This window comes from Formica exsecta, unplaced genomic scaffold (assembly GCF_003651465.1).
Source record: "Formica exsecta isolate Colony F162 unplaced genomic scaffold, ASM365146v1 scaffold120, whole genome shotgun sequence".
Taxonomy (NCBI): Eukaryota; Metazoa; Arthropoda; class Insecta; order Hymenoptera; family Formicidae; genus Formica; species Formica exsecta.
In genome coordinates this window covers 2,852,702-2,871,445 of record NW_021848537.1, presented here as the reverse complement: position 1 = coordinate 2,871,445, position 18,744 = coordinate 2,852,702, and the positions used below count along the sequence as shown (strand labels likewise).

General features: G+C 33.8%; 4 protein-coding genes across 4 annotated transcripts in view; 2 read left to right on the top strand and 2 right to left on the bottom strand.

The window, feature by feature from the left end:
* Positions 1-4,488, top strand: part of LOC115241282 (nucleoprotein TPR-like) — a 9,975-nt gene extending 5,487 nt beyond the window's left edge. Inside the window, 7 exon segments of the mRNA XM_029816972.1 lie at positions 1-798; positions 800-1,412; positions 1,512-1,904; positions 2,023-2,385; positions 2,483-2,657; positions 2,893-3,216; positions 3,576-4,488. Of these exon segments, the coding sequence (XP_029672832.1) occupies positions 1-798; positions 800-1,412; positions 1,512-1,904; positions 2,023-2,385; positions 2,483-2,657; positions 2,893-3,216; positions 3,576-3,691 (2,782 nt within the window). The 3' untranslated portion in view covers positions 3,692-4,488.
* On the bottom strand, positions 3,785-8,304 carry LOC115241298. Its single transcript, XM_029816998.1, has one exon. It carries the CDS (start codon positions 6,626-6,628, stop codon positions 6,131-6,133), a length of 498 nt encoding a protein of 165 aa, XP_029672858.1. The 5' UTR covers positions 6,629-8,304; the 3' UTR covers positions 3,785-6,130.
* Positions 8,305-10,888: 2,584 nt separating this feature from the next.
* LOC115241307 (vascular endothelial growth factor A-A-like) lies at positions 10,889-13,468 on the top strand. Its single transcript, XM_029817008.1, has 3 exons — positions 10,889-11,172; positions 11,349-11,689; positions 13,329-13,468. The coding sequence occupies exons 1-3, from the start codon at positions 11,105-11,107 to the stop codon at positions 13,349-13,351; spliced, it is 432 nt and encodes a 143-aa protein (XP_029672868.1). The 5' UTR covers positions 10,889-11,104; the 3' UTR covers positions 13,352-13,468.
* On the bottom strand, positions 11,687-17,903 carry LOC115241289 (dynein assembly factor 4, axonemal-like). The gene is made up of 7 exons (XM_029816986.1): positions 15,186-17,903; positions 14,778-15,015; positions 14,022-14,220; positions 13,072-13,846; positions 12,705-12,805; positions 12,478-12,631; positions 11,687-12,092 (listed from the first exon to the last, which is right to left on the bottom strand). Exons 1-7 carry the CDS (start codon positions 15,303-15,305, stop codon positions 11,886-11,888), a joined length of 1,794 nt encoding a protein of 597 aa, XP_029672846.1. The 5' UTR covers positions 15,306-17,903; the 3' UTR covers positions 11,687-11,885.
* Positions 17,904-18,744: the final 841 nt, after the last annotated feature.

The following is an 18,744-nucleotide window of genomic DNA, read 5'->3' as shown; positions in this document are numbered from 1 at the left end:
GGAAGAGGCGCGCAAACTGGGCCAAGACCTCAACGAGGCATTAGCCGACTCCTCTTCGAAGGCAAAAGACTTGGTTTTCCTCAGAAAAGAAATAGGCGACAAGGAAGCAGTTCTTAACGACATCAGAAATAAAGAGATTCAAATTCGCAAAATAGCCAAAAAATACAAAACACAATTTGAAGAGCTAGCGAGAACCGTAGAAGAAGAAAAGAACCGCAATGAAGAAGCCAGTAATGAAGAAACTTCCGGCGCAACTGTCCAAGACCGCGAAGATCAACTGAGAGAAGAGGGTCGTCAGGAATTCCGTCAGGCAAACGCCGAACTCGTAACGAAGGTAGATGATTTAACTCGCCAAATGACAACGGCTCAAAGCGAGGCCGAGAATCTGAGAAAGGAAATTGAAGCTATGAATCGCAATAGTGTGGAGAAGGAGGAGAGAGCAAAACAAGTTCTTAAAGGTGCTAGAACGAAAATCATGCAACTGACCGAGTCGAAAAAGATTTGCGAAAAAGAATTATTAGACTTAAGATCTAGGATAGAATCTGGAGGAGGCAGCGCAGGAGTTCAAGGGGATCATTCTGATACGGAGCATGATGCGCGATTAATGGCGTTAAAATCGCAGATGGAGGGCCGCATCTCCAGATTAGAGCATGAAAAATTAGAAGTGCAAGCGGAGAAAGAGTCGCTGTTGCAGAGAGTTGCTCAGCTGCAGAGACAGCTGTCAGGAATAAGCGGAGTGAGTGCAACTACGGAACCGCCCACGGCGAACATTAAGCCGATGTCAGCAAGGGCAGAGACACGTGCAATCGAGAACGGCGGCTGTGTTGCCGACTACGGCTAGCGCGCCAGTCATGGTCGCGCCGCATCAAATGCAGCAACAGCAACAACAAGTGGTGCATACCACGGAGACGAGTTCGCCGACTAGTAGTTTAACCGACTTCCAGCCAGCAAGCACCAGCAGTTCTTCGCAGAGCGCACAAACCAGTAGTCTTCGTCAATTGGTAGTTCAACCGCAATTAAGTGAATCGGCCGAATCCACACAGAGAGAAGACCCGGAAAGTGCAGAAACGCTCAACATGCAGCCGCAGCAGCAACAATGCCAACAACAACAGCAGCAGCAAACAGTAGCGCTCGTAAGCCCCAGAGTAGAGCAGCAGCAGCAGCAGCAGCAAGTTGCTATCAGCGATCAACAACAAACTGTGGCGAGCAGCTCCACGCAGTCGGTTAGTACGTCCCAAGCTTCCTCGGGAGTAAAGAGACCCCGGGCTTTAGACTCGACCGCCTCTGGCTCCGGGATAGCCGAAGAGGTGGATCACGGACGTCAGGAACAGGTGCAGAGCCCAAAGACCAAGAGGAGTAGACAGGACATTAGCGCGACTGCGAGTGCCAGCGCTTCTGAAGTGGAATATCAGGTAAGAACAATACAACAAAAAGATAAAAGATTTGTGTATACATGTGTGCGTACAATTCAATTTTTTAAATAATGTTTTAACTGATATTGATATTATCAGGTGCCTACATCTAGTCAGAGGGATCAAGATGAAGAAGTAGAAGAAGGCTGCGTAGTAGTAGTAGATTGTGATGAGGGTGAAGGTGGAGGCAACCATCAAGCCCAAGAAGAAGAGGAATTTGAAAATGATCCATACGAGGAAATGGAAGAGGAAGAAGAAATGCCCTATGAAGTTGAAGTTGAGGTAGAACGGGATAATAACGAGGTAGAGATTATTATGGAGGAAGATTCTAGAACTAGCGTCGAAGTTCCTAGACAAGGTCAAACATCCATTCCTACTAATCAGCAACAATCTGAAGCCATTAGCAGCGCTGGACCGACCGGAGAGCCACCGACCTTCAGAGCTAGAGGAATCGCTATGCCGAGACAGCAGCAACAGCAACATCTTCTTCTGGTTGATATTTAAGACATAACATTTTTTTTTATTTGAAATTGAAATTTTTTAATTTATAAAAAAAAATTTACTTTTTACACGCGCATCTTATATTGTCGTTTTTTTCTTCTTCTAAAAGCCACAACCAGGTTACGAAGACGGTGGCGATGATTGCATCGTTCCCAGCACACCAACCCTTTTTGTTCCTCGTCGCGACGGTTTCGGGGAAGCTGTGAGTTCTCCACAAGTACCTCAGGGACGTTTCACCTTCGGTGATCATTCAACACCCACAACAGCCTCCTCAACACCGTCCCTAACAACACCTACAGGTTCTATTACTAGGACCATATTTGGTTCTTCCAGTTCTACAGTAGCTCAAGTTGTTCAAGAAAGCATGGACGACAGTAGGATAGATTTGACACAGCTGGAAGACGGCGGGACTGGTCGCAGCGTTCCTACAACACCTCTCCAGGTCTCTCCGGCTGCGGACTTGCCACCTTCGGTAAAGCAATCTTTTTTATCATAATTTTCTATAAAAATAAAATATTAGTATTATTAATTATTAATACTTTTATTTAATTCCTATCTAAAACAAATAGACAAGTAGTGGCCAATCCGAGGAACAAGAAACCGCTGTAACGCCCGTTTCCGTAACGGCTACTTCTGGTGACAATGTTGAGGAACCTGGCATTCCTAATATCCGCATCGTCGGTGCCAATGACCAACAACGCGGTTCGACTGAAGCTACAGAATCTAGCGCAACTCCGAGCGAAGGTATCTCGTCAAATTCATCGAAAGATTTATTCTAAGAAACAAATATTAAAAATAATTACTAGGGACCGCATGGAAAGAGTTCGTAACGCCATTCGTGTTATTGTGCCACTTAGCAGAAAATTACAATTATCTACTGCTGCGTTACATTGCTCATTGGTTTCTAATTCTAAATAATAACGACTTATTCGTTACAATCCGTATCAATCTTATCGTCTTTTTTTTTTCCTCTTTGCAGGAGTGAGTTCGGAAGGTGAAAAACGACCGGAAGAGCCGATAGCCTTGGCATCCGGCGAGGACAATACCGTGGACACGGTGGAAGTGACGGAAGAAGCGGGAAGTGAACTTGCTGAAGACGAAGTCGAAGAAGAGAGTCGCGAAGCAGAGGCTTCGCCATCCAGTAACACTCGTCAAAGGACAATGGCAGCCAGCCTGGCAACCGCGGGTGATCCTAACGGTGCTAGGGGAATGACGGTGAGAAGATCACCGAGGTCGACCTTCAGGGTAGCGAGGGGCGCGAGGCCTACACCGATTGTGTGGGGAGATAATCAGTCGGGTAGAGGTGAGTGGACAGAATGAGCGATTATTAAATTCTTATCTGTCTATTTGTAGATAGAGAATATAAATTTATATCATTTTTTTCTCTTATCACATTAATTTTTTATATAAAAGATTCTTTTTTTTATTAATTCTTTTAAAAAAATACATCTAATTTACTATTTATGCACATAGCTAATGAATTATGGTTATTTAAAAATAATTGTACGCGCGCACGTGTGTATATGTAAAATATAACATCTCCTCATTGTCTCTGATAAAAATTGATTTTGCAATAAAATATGCTGTATATCCCGTTTTCGCATTATCAAGATATTTTTTGTGCGACAAATGTTAAAATTTGTAATATCTCTATTTTTGAAGGACAACCTGTAATGCGAGGACACGCTAATAGAGGAACCGGCAATGAGGGGGGACGAGGGCGAGGAACACGAGGCCGACGAATGCGCTCGAAATATCCTTACACCCGATACTCGTAATATCGCACATCGACTTCTGTGTCTTGTAAGTCTTTTATTCGTCAGACATTCTGTGCGTAGTTTATACTGTCGATTTATTGTATGTTAAGCAAGTAAAAGTAACTCAGTAAGTAAATCGATTAATTCATTCTTGTATAATAAATACTTTGATTTTCTGGTTTTTTTAAAACAATGTGCAGACCAATTATGTGTAGGAATGTTTATACTATATTTTTATCCATATTTTTTTTTTAGTAGATTGTTTATTTGAGGATAAACCGAAAGAATTTTTTCACAAAGATTAAGGATTTTGATTACAGTTTTGTTACTTTGAAATCCTACAACAAATTATAATAAATTTTTTCTAGATTTAAGAAAATAGAGAATTAAATTTTGTACTTCTCCGAGTGAATTCTTTGAAAAAAAAAAAACTGAAAATCCAAAATATCCACTTCCATTTCATTTAAACAAACATATGTAAAATTTAAACAGACACATATATAAAATATAGATCAATTTTTCCAGCGGATAATATAATATCGAAACATTTCTTTTATACAGATGCTCAATTCGGGCTAACACTCGATTGTGTATATGAGTTAGCGATTTTTTTTTCTTTTTAACAAAGCTAACTTTGCGGAACAGGTGTCCGCGAGAGTCGGCGTTGACATAGCGGCTCCTGATTGGGCATCAACCCAGTTCTATTCGCATGTCTATGTGCTAAATCGAGAATTCACATTGTTATACTATTTCCGTTCTGCAGATAGTTAGGCAGATAAACGATTTATATATATAGCTAATAAAATTATAAACATAAATATTAACATTAACTGTTCGAGAAATTTTATTTTTAATTAAACTCCTTTTTTTTAAGAATTGTTAAAAAAAGAATGTTAGGAAAACTTATTAGAATCTTTTCATCGAAGACGAAAATTAAAAATAAATAAGATATGGAGAAATAAATTGCATGAATTGATATAAAAATAGTCAAAATTGCGATTTATTTTTATGAACATTTTTATCGCATCGATTCGCATAAATTAATCGATATATATATATAAATTAGTATAAAAATTAAATAATTGAGTAATATATATTAATAATTGCTAATTAGATACACTACAGGAATACTGTTCAATCCTTTCGATGTGCTGATTTATATCACATCTCGTCTCGCTTATCAATTATTTATTCTACAATTGAAAAATAATTTGTTCAATAAATTAATTATCTTACAAAAAAGTGAACGCTTACCAAAATTACGTTAAATTTAAACTAATATTAAAATACTGTTTTTTGGATTAATCGTATATAAATTTCTTCTAATTTTGGCCACGATAGTCGCCGAATTGATTACATCATAAAAAATCGCTTATAACTAAAAAAGTCTTATTCCTGTATCTGAAAGATACAGTGCTATTTACATATAAACGCAGTATGTTATTTTCGCCGCGTCTGGACTTTGTTTAACTAAGTATATACACTGTGTCTAACGCGCGAACAGCATCGCAATTTTACCAATACATCGTGAAGTTATATTTAGCGTTAAACGTAGCTGTCAGTTTCTGCAGTGTTATTAGTTTCATATAAATATCACGTCGAAATAGAGTGCAGAACTTGCGAGAAAAGTAGACTGGTGCCTTATTTTGCATATATTTATCAACTGAAAGACTCTCGCTTTTACCTCTTATCAGATGCTCTTATCAATCATCCAAATTTTTATATTTCTAAGTTGATATTCAACCCTTTCAAAGTATTCTTAAATACTTATAACATATTTGTTCTAAATCACAATCGCTCTCATGATTTATTTATTAAATATCCTAGGAAAAGACCTTCACACATCTTCGCCGGCCATATCTTCCTCTAGCGATCCTTACAGATGTAGTTTAAATTTGTATAATCTCTGATATTATAAATCTGCTATATAATATCTGTCAACTAATTTCACTTTTTATCGTTGTTTGTCCTTTATCATCGTAGTCATAGCCATACATAATGGACATTAAATTCAGATGAGTATTAATAGAAAAAGCTTTAAGAAGCTTATTTTAATCTAATCTGTCTCAGTCTCAGTTATGATCATAATTATATTTATTTTTATATAATTATATTTATTTATTTAATATTTGTTTAGCACTTTATATCAATTTTTTCACACTATAGCACTGATTAGGTTCAAATACTTTTTATGAGCAGATCACTACTACTATTGATGCATTTCTAAATCCATTCTTCCTAACTAACTAAAAAGATTCAATCCTAATCAACCTTTAAAAACCTTAACTCCAGTCTCTTTGTCTTGATTAACTAATTTCAATTAACACTGAACATGTATTCTTTTTGTACCATAACTATGTCTAACAGAAAAATGCAAGATATTCGGTCAATTCCTGGGCAATTCAATTACAGTCTTCCATTCTGCTCCATAATACTGAATGAATGGATTCGACGAACTTCTCAAAGGATCTGTATACCAGGTAGTTGAATGTCTGTCCTGAGTCTTTCAGTGGCATTACTGATCTCACAACTACACCTGCCGTGTTGCTCGACTCTAATCCACGCCCTCCTTGTACTATTTGTCAGCAGGCTCCAAACCTCGACTTCCATCTCCTCGTAATAGATCGACGTCTGCACCGGCGTGCAACTGAGATCAGGGCTGACGCAGCAACCAGAGTGACTGTCGCATCTCTTTAACACGATGTACACCGGCTGATTTGCGCTCTCGCTTGGATGCATACTCTGCACCAGATCTCTCAGATTATAGGCTCTTGACTGGGGTTCTCTGCAAAGGAACTTCTTAGTGGCCTCCATCGCGCGCGACAGGTGGATCCTCTTCGACACCCGATTATGATGACCACCGTGATGAGTCGCCAAAACAACCATCATTTGATCCACCGTCGTCAGGATCAAAATTAAGAGTCTTAGAAGCGATCTCTTCATCGATCTGCTTTTCATAATTGTTTCACCTGAATCTTTTTAATTCAAAAAGGAAATTGCGCGGACATAAAGTCTGTACTTTCCGCCCAAAAGTTCAATCGCACTCGATCACTGATTAGAGAGATCAATGATGCCTGGCTACGAGAAATCAATCGTGTTGAACTTATAAAAATCTGGTTCCATTGAATATCTGGCTTGAAAACTGCCTCATGCTGCGGCTTATTGGATGAAAAACTAAGGATATGCAGGACAAATGAGAAGTTTTTCTTCTCTTGTTGCTTTTTCAAAGATGAAAAATTTTTTCTCTTGTCTCTTCCTCCACTTCACGAACCTCGTGTCCAACTTTCTCAGACAAGAAAATGTGTATCGACACAGTCAACTTGATGTATTTCTTAATGAAATATTCTTTTTTTTTGGAAAATTAATGGACGATAAACTCACGTGGCGGTCCCGATAAATTTTTAATTTTTGGACGGAAGTAGCTCGAATGGACGAGAAGCTACAGGCACCAAGTATCGGTCGACTGAGATTTTCCCACTGGCATACGTGTATTTATATATGGAAGAGCTTGCACACGCATGCCTCACACGAGAGCACGCGTAAAGTCCGGATCGTGTCTGCCTTCCGCGATGATTCCGCTTTATTGTGCAACCGTTGTTCGCGCTTAATGCACGACCGCATCGTTGCTGTTTAACCCCTTGCACTTAGAATAATAATTCTCGTAACTGATAATCGGATTGTCAAGTATCAATATATAATATTAATGAATGATGTGATATAATGAAGACAAATAATAATAATAATAAAATTAATAAAATATACTTTTTTCATCTCGTGTAAAAAGTAAATGGCATGGCTCGTTTTGCTATGCTTAATCTCATTGCAAACGTTAGGATGTAGATACTGTCGGAAAAATAAACGCGATACCATTACAATTTTTTAATTCATAGATTCTTTCCTTGCGAATAACATAATTCTATAAGAAAGATGCAAATTTTAATTGGTACATTGGTGAAACTTGAAAAATTTAGATATGAAGTTCTTTTCGTATTCTCTCCCTTTTCCAGCATTTATAGACTTAAGACTTGAAATCGTTATGCATCTTAGATTTATCTAGATTAATTTCAAGTTGACTCGTTATACGAAGATAAATTTCTTAGAAAATCGGAACTCGATGATACTATTCCGTATGTCTTGGCGGGTGAATAACCAAACGCAATGAAATCGATCACGTTTATCTTCCTAGTATCAATTAAACTGGTTTGCATATTGAAACGTGACGCATTTGCATTTCAAAGATTTTTTTTGCGACTATATTGACGACTACGATGACTATCAACGTGCAATTAAATAATCATCAGCAACATGGCTTTCGTTTATTAGAATACGTAAGGATGCATGGTTGAAATGTTAAGATAAAATTGAAACGTCTTTAAATTCCGAAGACATCAAAAAGACTGCGTTATGACATCTTCAAAGCGTTTTACGCCCTAATTTATAACATGGTTTATGTTAAGGCATTGTCTTATAGGCATCTTATTTCAGATCAGTTTTACATAATTAACATAAGTATTTTTACAAAATAATTAAAATTAAGTTTAAATTATTTTGTACCTGTAACGAAGTCCCTGATCTTCGAATTTATTTCAAGATAAAGTAAGGAATCTCTTCCTTTTCCATTTTTATCCATTTTTTTTTTAGGAATCGGCATCTGGCTAGATGACTCAGATGAAATAAACGGTATTTTTAGCGAATCCAATATACTTGGTAGTCTCTCATTGTGGTTAAGTTTCCCGCTAGAACTTGTGTTGCTTAGCTATTATAATTATACATGCGATGAAGCTCAAGATCGGAATTCTTAATTACACACGCGCCTCTTTATTAGAGATGTGCACCACGTGTTCATAGCATACATCAGTTATTTTAAATTCAAAAGTTTACGAGTACATGTGTATATGTGTGAGAAATTGTCTAATTTTGTAATAATTCAAAAACATATAATGTTAACTTTATTCTAGTTTAATATTATAAAAATAATTTATTTTAATTTTTAAGAATGTATCACATACATGAAATAAAATGACATTTTTCAACGTTATAAAGCTTAATCGAGAACAGATTAAAATTCCAAGCTACTAATGATCTTCAAAAGATGATGCCATAAACACTGAAACACTCTATAATTTACGTAATTTGAAAACGATTGCAAGTATATGTGCAATCCGTTTGAAGAATTCTTTACATTTTATAGTATATTTTATTAGTAGCTATTTTCTACTATTTAATAAATTCATTAATTTATGTAAAGTAATTTATGACACAAATTTTTATATTTTAAAACAAGAAATGAATGTATTAAATATCAATTTTCATCATTTCCCACAATGATCTACAAAATACCTTTAGTTAAAAAACTAGTACAACTCCTATAAAATAGCCTTCTAATTATTTAAATAAAAAAATCTGATATACATATATTTTATTTTAAGAAATTGTGGAAAACTTAATAATGTTTTTTTATGCAAGTCATTAGTCATAGAATTAAATGCAGATGAAGAATGCGAAATGATTTCACCAGCGCCAGATAATTCTGTGTAAAAGACCCAAATACCGTGAATTTCCTGTTGTGACGTAGATGAGAACATCTATAGAATCGAGAAGATATTCTCTTTTCATTACTGGGGGGTTTCCTTATTGCTGACGCATCCTTCTGTCATTTGCATCACGCTGTACCGGATGTTCCAATGTACATGCGTGTAAGAAGCACATATTTTTAGATCATTTGCATCATATTACTGGATAGTAATACATATCGTTACATTAAATGTTACATAGTAGTCAATTTGTTTAATTTGATCGCATAATCCATCTCATAAAAATATCATATAAATATCTAAAAGAGAGAGAGAGAGAGACATAAAAGTGATGTATTGTCATGTCGGAATACCGTTGGTATATACTCCTAATCTTCCTCTCGCAGATGGAATTTCCTTCCGCTTGGCTTATGAAACTCATTGACCAGAGTTCTGTTCCAGGAATAAAACATGATACGAGCCGGTTTATAATTACGACACGATTACATGATATAATTAATTTTAATGAACGCTATACAAATTCTATTTTAGTCTTTTTCATGATAGATGACTCGTATGCTTACCCAAATGGCTATCAGAATCTTTACTTACAATTCTATTTTCTTTTCTAACTTTTTTCATTGTCAAATCTTTTTTCTTCCTTCTTTCTAATCACATAAAAATTATTTATCACTACAAGTTTTCTATGTTTCAAAATGCTATTGTAGCTACTTAAGATTTTTAAGAATATATCGGCTTTAATTTATTTATAATGTACTTTAATGCCACACTCGCTTCAATAAAATAAGCAGTAGAATGTATCGATTTGTCCTATAAAAATTTCAAACTCATTCTATATGAATCACTCAATGATGATTCAATCTCTGAAATGCATGATCGCCAAAACGGTACGAATTTCGTTATGGATTTCGACAACTCACGTAACTTTCCCAAAGCAATCTTAATCAGGTTCCTCAGTTCGGAACTACACTCAATTTGTTTTATTATTATTTAATCACTTAATACAACATTAAAAATATATTTCAAAGTTTGCAATACGAGGTAAAATTACGATGTAAAATCCGCTGATTTGAAAATATACATATTAAAAAGTATTAACTTCTTAGAATTTCAAAATCTTTTAATAATTTTAAACAAACTTAATTAAATTAATCGCTAAAATTAATAAAAACGACTTATTGATTTTATTTCATTGCATTTGTTTTTCGGATTTCTGCATCCTAAAACAAGTGGTTAAATGAATCGAGGAGAGAGAACATTTAAAGGACAAGAAAAGCGTAATGAGAATGGGAAGAGTCACGAGAAGCAACATCGTGCTCTCGCTGTTTCTAGTAATTATAGTTAACTCAAAGAACTTCTCGGAATCATTAGACTGATCCCTCTTCGAATTTCTTTCTCTTACCGGGAATCCGCAGGGAGATGCTCCAAGCGAAAAGACATCGAATAACAGGTGAGACCAAGAAATCAGAGAAGGGAGGACGAGAATGAGGGAACAGCCTGGATAAAAATTACGTATATACACAGCACGAAAGAATTCAGATCGTAGAGCCTCGACAGCAGTCGCAGCAAGCATCCTCGGTGCGAATTTTGCGAGGAACGGGGAGGAAGAATAAAAAAGAACTGGCTTTTTTCTGGAAAAAATATTAAAATTGAATCTTTTGAAAAATATATAATTATTGTGTGTGGTGAAATAAATTGACGTATATTTGATAAATATTGTAATCGCTATTCGGGAAATTAAATTTTTTATTAAACATCATTGATAAAGGAGTGCTTTTTTTTTACAGAAATATCGTAATGTTCGCTTTAAAGAATTTACTGAATTAAACTTACTGTTATTGAGAAAAACGTTGCAGTGATTTAAAGACTTGTGAAAGTTTGCTTGAATTATATTCTGAAGATGAAAAAATTTTTGTTGCTCGTAATCTGCGTTCAGTTCGCACTAACTGTCACTGGCAGACATTACAGGTGAGAACATGATGTAGTCAGTCGGTGTTTATGACTTATTATTTCTTTTTTAATATCTTAAAAAAAATTATTTATCAAATTCTTTTCCTCTCGATTTATTCTTCATTGTCCTTTCTTCTATCTTCATTTTCTCCATTTTCATAATCACACACCTATACTCTTTTTATTCAATGCAGGGATAGTAGTTTTCTGAACCACGCGCAATTGGTGTATGAATTTCAATGTTCCTTACCCCAACCAAGGGCTGTCCGGGTGGAAGATCTCCTAACTGCGGGTCCAGGACCTGACGAAATCTTCTATCCTGCATCCACGGTTCTAGCGCGGTGCGCAGAGTCGGGATGTTGTCCCGATTCCAAGCAAGTCTGTGCTCCGATCGAGACCAAAAACGTCAGCCTCGTCTTCATGATCAGGCACCGCATCGATCAACAACGAGATCGTCATCATGAAGTCATCCATGCTCTGGAGCACACCAAGTGCGCCTGTATGAATGAATCTGTGGCCGCTAACAATAAGAATAGTAAGCTTTGAACAAGGATAATAAATATGAGGACAATAATCTTCTTAACGCACGATTAATTAAAAGAAAACAGTGGAAATGAATTATATAGATTAGAGGATTCCTGTTTCTTAAAATAAAAAAAAATCGAAAGGTTCTTATAATGACAAAAGGGAACATTTTTTTAAATCGATATAATTGTCCTTTGTCCCTATCTTTATTCCTTTATATTAAAATATTGTTTAACGGCGAGAAGGTCGTGTTTAATGCTCTCATTATTAGGGTCTAATCTCAGAGCAGCCTCTAGTTCAGGGATTCCGTGTTGCGGTGCAGACAATTTGCAAAGTGCAGCGCCCCGTCGAGCATGACATCTCGCTCTCGATACTCTGTTACTCTCACATTTTGGTTCCATCAGTTCTAATACCTAGAAAAAGAAAATCTTTTCTTTCTAATTACATACTTTCCTATATTTCTTATGTAAAAATTAAGAATTGGAAGTGATATAAAAAATATCTGTCATATATCGATATTTTTCAGTGTTTTATATAACAAAACACTGAAAAAATAAAACTTAATTATAAATATTTGGAAATTCAAAATCAACTGATAAGTTATACATAATTTTTTTTCTGTTCTATACCTCTTTAATTTTAAGCGATTTCATATTGTAAACTTCTTGCTTATTTCCTATTTTATATTTTCTGTATATTTTTTTATTCTCTTATCTTCTCAATTTTTTTGAAACTTTTAAAAAATATTTCTGGATAACATATTCTAAAATAATATATATCGATTAAGATTTTCATTACCTTAGAACAATCGTCAATGCATCTGTGATAATTTCCGAGAGCGTAATGCGCAGCCGATCTATTCACGTAGAGCGCCGTCATTTCGTTACTGATTTTAATCCCATGCGTGTACGCACTGATAGCAGCCAGATAGTTCCCCGCCTTGAAAAAATCACTGCAAAAAATATAGAAATAATTAATTTTGAATAATAAAAAATATGTGACAAAACACGTTTTCATTAACGTACTCGCCCTTATCCTTTAACCATTGAGGATCCTGTTCTTCAGGGCGAAGATCCTCGACAACAAATCCAGTTTTTCTTCTAGCTTCCGCTTGCTTGGAAAGCCACTGAAAATAAATATGTACATTTGCATACATCGTTAAAATTATAATATCAAGTTACTATTATATGTGGAGAACAAATTCTCATGGAATTATTTCGAAGAGGATGAGAAAAATTCGAAGAGAAAAATTGACTTTCAACAGGTTCTCAATTAAGAAAAAATTCATTTCCATCAATCTTTTACTAAAAAAATGTTATTTTTATCAACTCTTCTTGTTAAGAAGATTACTTGTCATATAATTTATAATACAATTAAAAATATATAGCATACTTCCTGTTCCTCAATAAGAGAACTCTCCCGGGCTGGAGTAGGAAAGACCCGTTCAGAGAAAGTTATATTGATAGTTCCGCTTCTTCTGGGAAGTGGAACTGCATTCGCTGATTCATCAAATATCTGATTCATTTTGTAATATTGACCCTTCAGTACTTTATCGATCAAATTCTGATCTGGCTTTTGTTTCTTCATTTTCATATAGAATCCTTGCGAAGATTTCTGATCCATTTTCTTGATTAAAGACTTTGTTGCAGATCTGGAGGATGTCATTTCATAATCCGACTCGGAATCCTCGGAACAACTAGAAAACTGTTCTTCAAGATCGGAACTCTTACTCGAAGTTGCCTCCTTTATCCCTAAAGTATTCCCTTCTTTCTGAATATTTTCATCGAGAACTGTATCTTCTTTCAGATTCGCTGTATCAATTAAGTCTGTGTTCAAGTTTTCTTTAACGGTTAATTCTTTCTCCATTTTTTCTTTAATATTTAATTCTTTCTTTAGTTCTTTTCCAATAATTGAGTTTTCTTTCATATTCTCTGCGTTAATTAATGTTTTTTTTGTATCTTTTTCAACAATTAATTCTTTTTTCAGATTTTCTTCAATCGATGATGTTTCCTTCACATTTTCTTCGACAATTAGTTCTTCTATAACTATTGAGCTGTCTTGTTGTTTTTCTTTTATTTCTTTTAGTTCTTTATTTAATTTTTCTTTCTTGTTGATTTCTCGAGATCGCAGGATGCCAAGATCATCCTTGAACCATTTAAGTGGAGCTCTTTCGAAAAAATTCTTTGATTAAATGAAAAGAATCGAATATTTTATAGAATATTTTATAGAAAAAGAGATGTCATTTTCGTTTATAGTTCCAGAAATATGTATCAATCTTTAATCGTTTAATATGTGGAACTTTAATCGGTTTGGCGTACTCTCTATATTTTTTTAAACAATACCTGTATGCCTTTCTATTCTCTTGCACCTTGCCGGAAATATCCTGAAAAATCGGCATTTCCGCGTTTGATCGCCATTCTTCAAAATCTTGCATTGCACCTCTACGCTGAGAATCTCTTAAAGCTTCTATTTTATTTAATGTATCAGTATCCAAATTTACTTGCACTTTTACGGCTTCTTTTTGCAAATATTGACGTTTTTCTGCAAAGCAGTGGTACATTTTTCAATAAATAATTCCTATTTATTACGAAAAACATTTTTAGTTTTAAAAAATAATTACTTTTTTATATTTTCTAATTCTATAAATAGAATATTATTTCCAATTTAATATTATTTTTAGTTTCTTCAACTTATAACGTAAAATATATATTAAAAAATTAAAAAATATATTACGTTCCAATATATTTAGAATGCTGTTATAAATATCTTATCTGTTCGATTCCAAAAAGATCAGAAAGTAATTAATTAGAATTATATATTATAATAATTAATAAATATCTATAACACAAATATAAATAAATCTATAAACAGTATATATTACAATATATGTCACCTAATATTTAAAAATATCAAATAATATACCATATTGTGTATGTGTGTGTAATATTTATAATACATATTTAAAATAATAAAGATTTATCTATATGTATATAATATATATAATAATTATGCCAATCTTTTTTTCCGTGTAATTACTTGCTCTTTATTCATAGTTCAAAAGTGAGGATTCGAATTATTTTTTAATTAACAATCCTTACCACTTTTAGATTTTGCACGATTATCCGAAACGTCTTGTGCTTTTTCTAAAGCTCGTTTTCTAGAATCGCGTTTCTGCTCCTCGCTAATGTCCTTCACCTCGAGGTTTGGCCAGTCAGAAGCCACGCTCGCTTTTTGCAAAGAGAAGATTGCTTCAGTATCTGTCAAAGTACATTCACTCTCTTCCTCGAGCACGTTTGCCCATAGAAATAATTCCAAAATAAATGGCGGAAAACTAATCTTCAATAAAAATTCAATATGTCAGTCCAAGTTTTATGAATACTCATGATATTTTAATACGTTGAAGTTTTTTTACTTATATCATACATCGTTTTTAAAAGTCATTAAAATTTTAACAGAAAAATTGTAACAGAATATTATTTCGAAAATTAAAAAACAATTGAATATACCTTTACGTAATCGTCTATCACGAATAAATGTACATTTTTAGGATGACCTCTCAGAGGCACATAAATTATTATCCTCTTCTCTGTCTGACGCCATTGATAATCCTTGATAATTATTGCCATAATTCGAATTCGAATTTTGACAAATAGTTCACTCAATTCGATGCAACTTCTCTTCTTGTGTGTTTGCTATAAAACTCGATACAATGTTATATAAAATATCGATCAAACGAATGTATCTAAGCAACCATATATAAACCAAAGGTCAAAATTGTTTTTTATAAAAACGTATTTAATAAATATATATTTTTATGCAAAGCAGAGAATCTTAAAATTTCTTACCCTTGCATAAATATTAAGAGTAAAAAATTAAAAAATCAGGTTTTATGTATCGTACGAATTACTTTTAATTAAAACGTTCAAGAGTATTGTTTGACAATATTTTTCGTAGACATATTAAAAAGCTGCCGTTTCGCATGTACTTCCATTATCATATCATCATCCTCTTACCACCTCAATTATCTTTTTCCTCTCGTAAACAACAATCTCAAATTAATGGAAACATGTACATGACTCGAATCACACACGATCCGACAAAAGCAACAGCAAAAGTGTGTATGCGATAACGTTTAAAAAACAAGTTATCAATATATCTCTCTCGAAGTATTTATAATATAAAATCAAACATATATATGTTACACGCGCTTGTCACTTACGATTAATCACGCTATGTTGAATCTAATGCTACAGCAATACGTAAGTTTAAATATCATCTTCTTGCTTTTACAATTGCTATAGATAATCAAACAGTCGCGCAACATGATCCAGTAGAAACGGCGAGAATTTTTTTTTTTTTTTAAGAATTTTGCTGATTTAAGCAATTAATCGGATCGTGTATGAGGCGCTCCTCGAAGTTATGCGGTTAAGTGATGTTGAAAATTGACTACAAAACTTATGATAAATCAGTCGGCTTTGTAAAGACTCCATCCCAAAAGGCTCCTATTTCCTCGCTGTAGCTATATTGAATTATGATACGTATAAATTTTGTTATTCCGACCGTTATTTATTACAAAAATTTATTTTAAAGAATTCACACGATTTCTCGTCATAATTCAATATAACGGATAACTGAAGGATCAGGAGTTTTGGGGAACGGAAGTACATAAATGAGAGTCCAGACTTGAGAATTTGCTCAAAGAGCAAAAGAATGTGATGGTGTTCGATTTAACAATTGAAAAAACAAACAATCAAATAAATCAAGAATAAAACGATTAGATTGATAATAAATTGATTGATTAAAAACATTCAAATATTTGAAAACAATCTAAAAATCCAAGAGCTTAGGAATATTAATTCTATGAAAATCTGGAAGTTTTTAAAATTACAAGAATCTAAAATTTCAAAGATTTTCAAGATGTACAATACAACGGAAAAAATACAGGACTTCATTCAAAGAAACCACAGAATTCAAAGAACTCAACGCGTTTCAAAAATATAGAATCATAAGAATAATCTGAAGTTTTAAAAATATATAGACTGTAAGACTATAGATTTTCTACAGATCCAAAGATAAAAAAAATGAGAAAGGTTTGATCAAATTTAAAACATTCCAGAACATCTATAGTCTTCATAATACTAAGAAATCCTCAAAGCTCAAGATCCACAGATTCTTAATAAATGTAATTAAACGAGTATCGAAAGAAATAAAAGCAAAATTTCACTATGGATAGCCGAAGTGCAGGAGGATCATTCCGTTGATGAAACGTGTTTCGCTAACGGCGATATATATCATTACAATCCTTATAAGAAACATAGACAATTCATTCCCGCAGTTCGTTGTGAGTATAACAAAAACAACAAGTGCGCGTTGCAATCGCCGAGTAATGCAACTATGGAGGACTTCTATAAGGATTTACGACGATGAAAATTCAGGATTATGCCTCGTAGATTAGCATTATGACACTGTAATCGTTTTTTGTCACTCCGCGTACTCATACAAATCGCACACATGCATACATATACATTAATTCGTCTCTCTCTCTCTCTCTCTCTCACCAGTTACAGTCGTCGTTATTAATCATATATCGTGTTCAGTACATACGTGATATTTACATATTACGCTCCAATGTTCAACATTTTCGATCGTTCGCGGTTTGCGTAGCGTTTCGAAATGTTCAAAGTGGAGCGTTCAAAAGTTCAACGCTACTATAAATAAGTACGCGTACAGCTGTACGCTCGTCCTCGTCTCCGGCGCAACTCTGCGTCGACTTATTGCAGCCTTATGCTCGCTCAGGATCTCTCCTTAACGTGGGAGCAGTCTGGCCACACGTTTGGCTTTATTCTATCTGATTTCACGTGGAATGTTCGACACTGAGTGTCCCAGAATTTACAGCAATAGCTTGACAACAAAGGACTTATCCTTGAGTCTTTCAAGAGTGTTTGACAATTCTATGGAAAATGATCGAGGGAAGGATGCAAATCTGTTAACATCTGACATGTAAAAGTCTCGCTTTGAGCAAATTCGGAGCGAATAAATATAAATTACGGGAAACGGTATCTCTTAATTACAAAATAATTATAACAAGTCTGTAAAGTATATAAGTTGTCTCTGATCAATTTCATTTTTTCTTTTTAACAAGAGATTTTGATCAAATTGATTAATTGCAATATAAAATATCTATTATAAAAAAAAGTTATTAATCGTAGAAAATATATGTCCTATATATCAAATTAAAAAAATTATCGAATAATATTATAAATTTTTATTATATTTTTATCGGTATCTTTTATATCATTTAATATTAAAACATTTTAAAATCGGAAAGCGGTCTTTTTGATCTCTTAAAAATAGGAAGCAACCTTCGTGATGCGTAGATCCTACTTCTGTTCATGTCCGATTTCGATATATATAATTTGTATAATTATTTTCTCAGAAAAATTTTTTCAATTTTTTATAACCAAAAAAGATCTCCACTGCGTTTCACATTGCAAAACAGATTACGATTGAAATTTCGAGATGTGTTTTTATTTATCTATATATATATATATATATATATATATATGTATATGTATATTATTATTATTATTATTATTATTGATAGATATTTTTGCAGGGTACAGGATCCACTCTTGGTACTCTTGAGTGCTTTCATTCTCCTTATGCTTGCATAGAATGATCTATTAATGGTCCATTATTTTTTCCAAGCACTTGTTACAATGTAACAAACTGCGAAATGCCATAATTATTCAACAAAAAATAACTTTTTTCTAGTTAAAATCTACTTAAAGTCGATAATTACAAAAAATTTAAATTAAAATTTTTCAGGCATTTTAAAAATCCAACATAATTGATCAGAGACAGACTTTTAATTAATAATTCGTTGACGCACGCGACGCATTTATATAAAATCGAGGAAAATGATGATTACATTTTATTCGAAAGATCGATCTTAGTTGCAAAGAAGTTATATATATGTATATATATTATATATAATATATGTATATATATTATATATAATATATTATACATACATATGTATATATATATACGCGATCGTAGAAA

Excerpts from the sequence above, each read along its gene's own strand:
- LOC115241298 (XM_029816998.1), bottom strand. The coding sequence starts at position 6,628 with ATGAAAAGCAGATCGATGAAGAGATCGCTTCTAAGACTCTTAATTTTG.
- LOC115241307 (XM_029817008.1), top strand. The coding sequence starts at position 11,105 with ATGAAAAAATTTTTGTTGCTCGTAATCTGCGTTCAGTTCGCACTAACT. Across the intron at positions 11,173-11,348 it reads GTCACTGGCAGACATTACAG|GGATAGTAGTTTTCTGAACC; the intron begins GTGAGAACATGA and ends TATTCAATGCAG. Across the intron at positions 11,690-13,328 it reads GGCCGCTAACAATAAGAATA|ATCTGGAGGATGTCATTTCA; the intron begins GTAAGCTTTGAA and ends ACTTTGTTGCAG.
- LOC115241289 (XM_029816986.1), bottom strand. The coding sequence starts at position 15,305 with ATGGCAATAATTATCAAGGATTATCAATGGCGTCAGACAGAGAAGAGG. Across the intron at positions 15,016-15,185 it reads TGATAGACGATTACGTAAAG|ATTAGTTTTCCGCCATTTAT; the intron begins GTATATTCAATT and ends TTTTTATTGAAG. Across the intron at positions 13,847-14,021 it reads GAGAATAGAAAGGCATACAG|AGCTCCACTTAAATGGTTCA; the intron begins GTATTGTTTAAA and ends TTTTTTCGAAAG.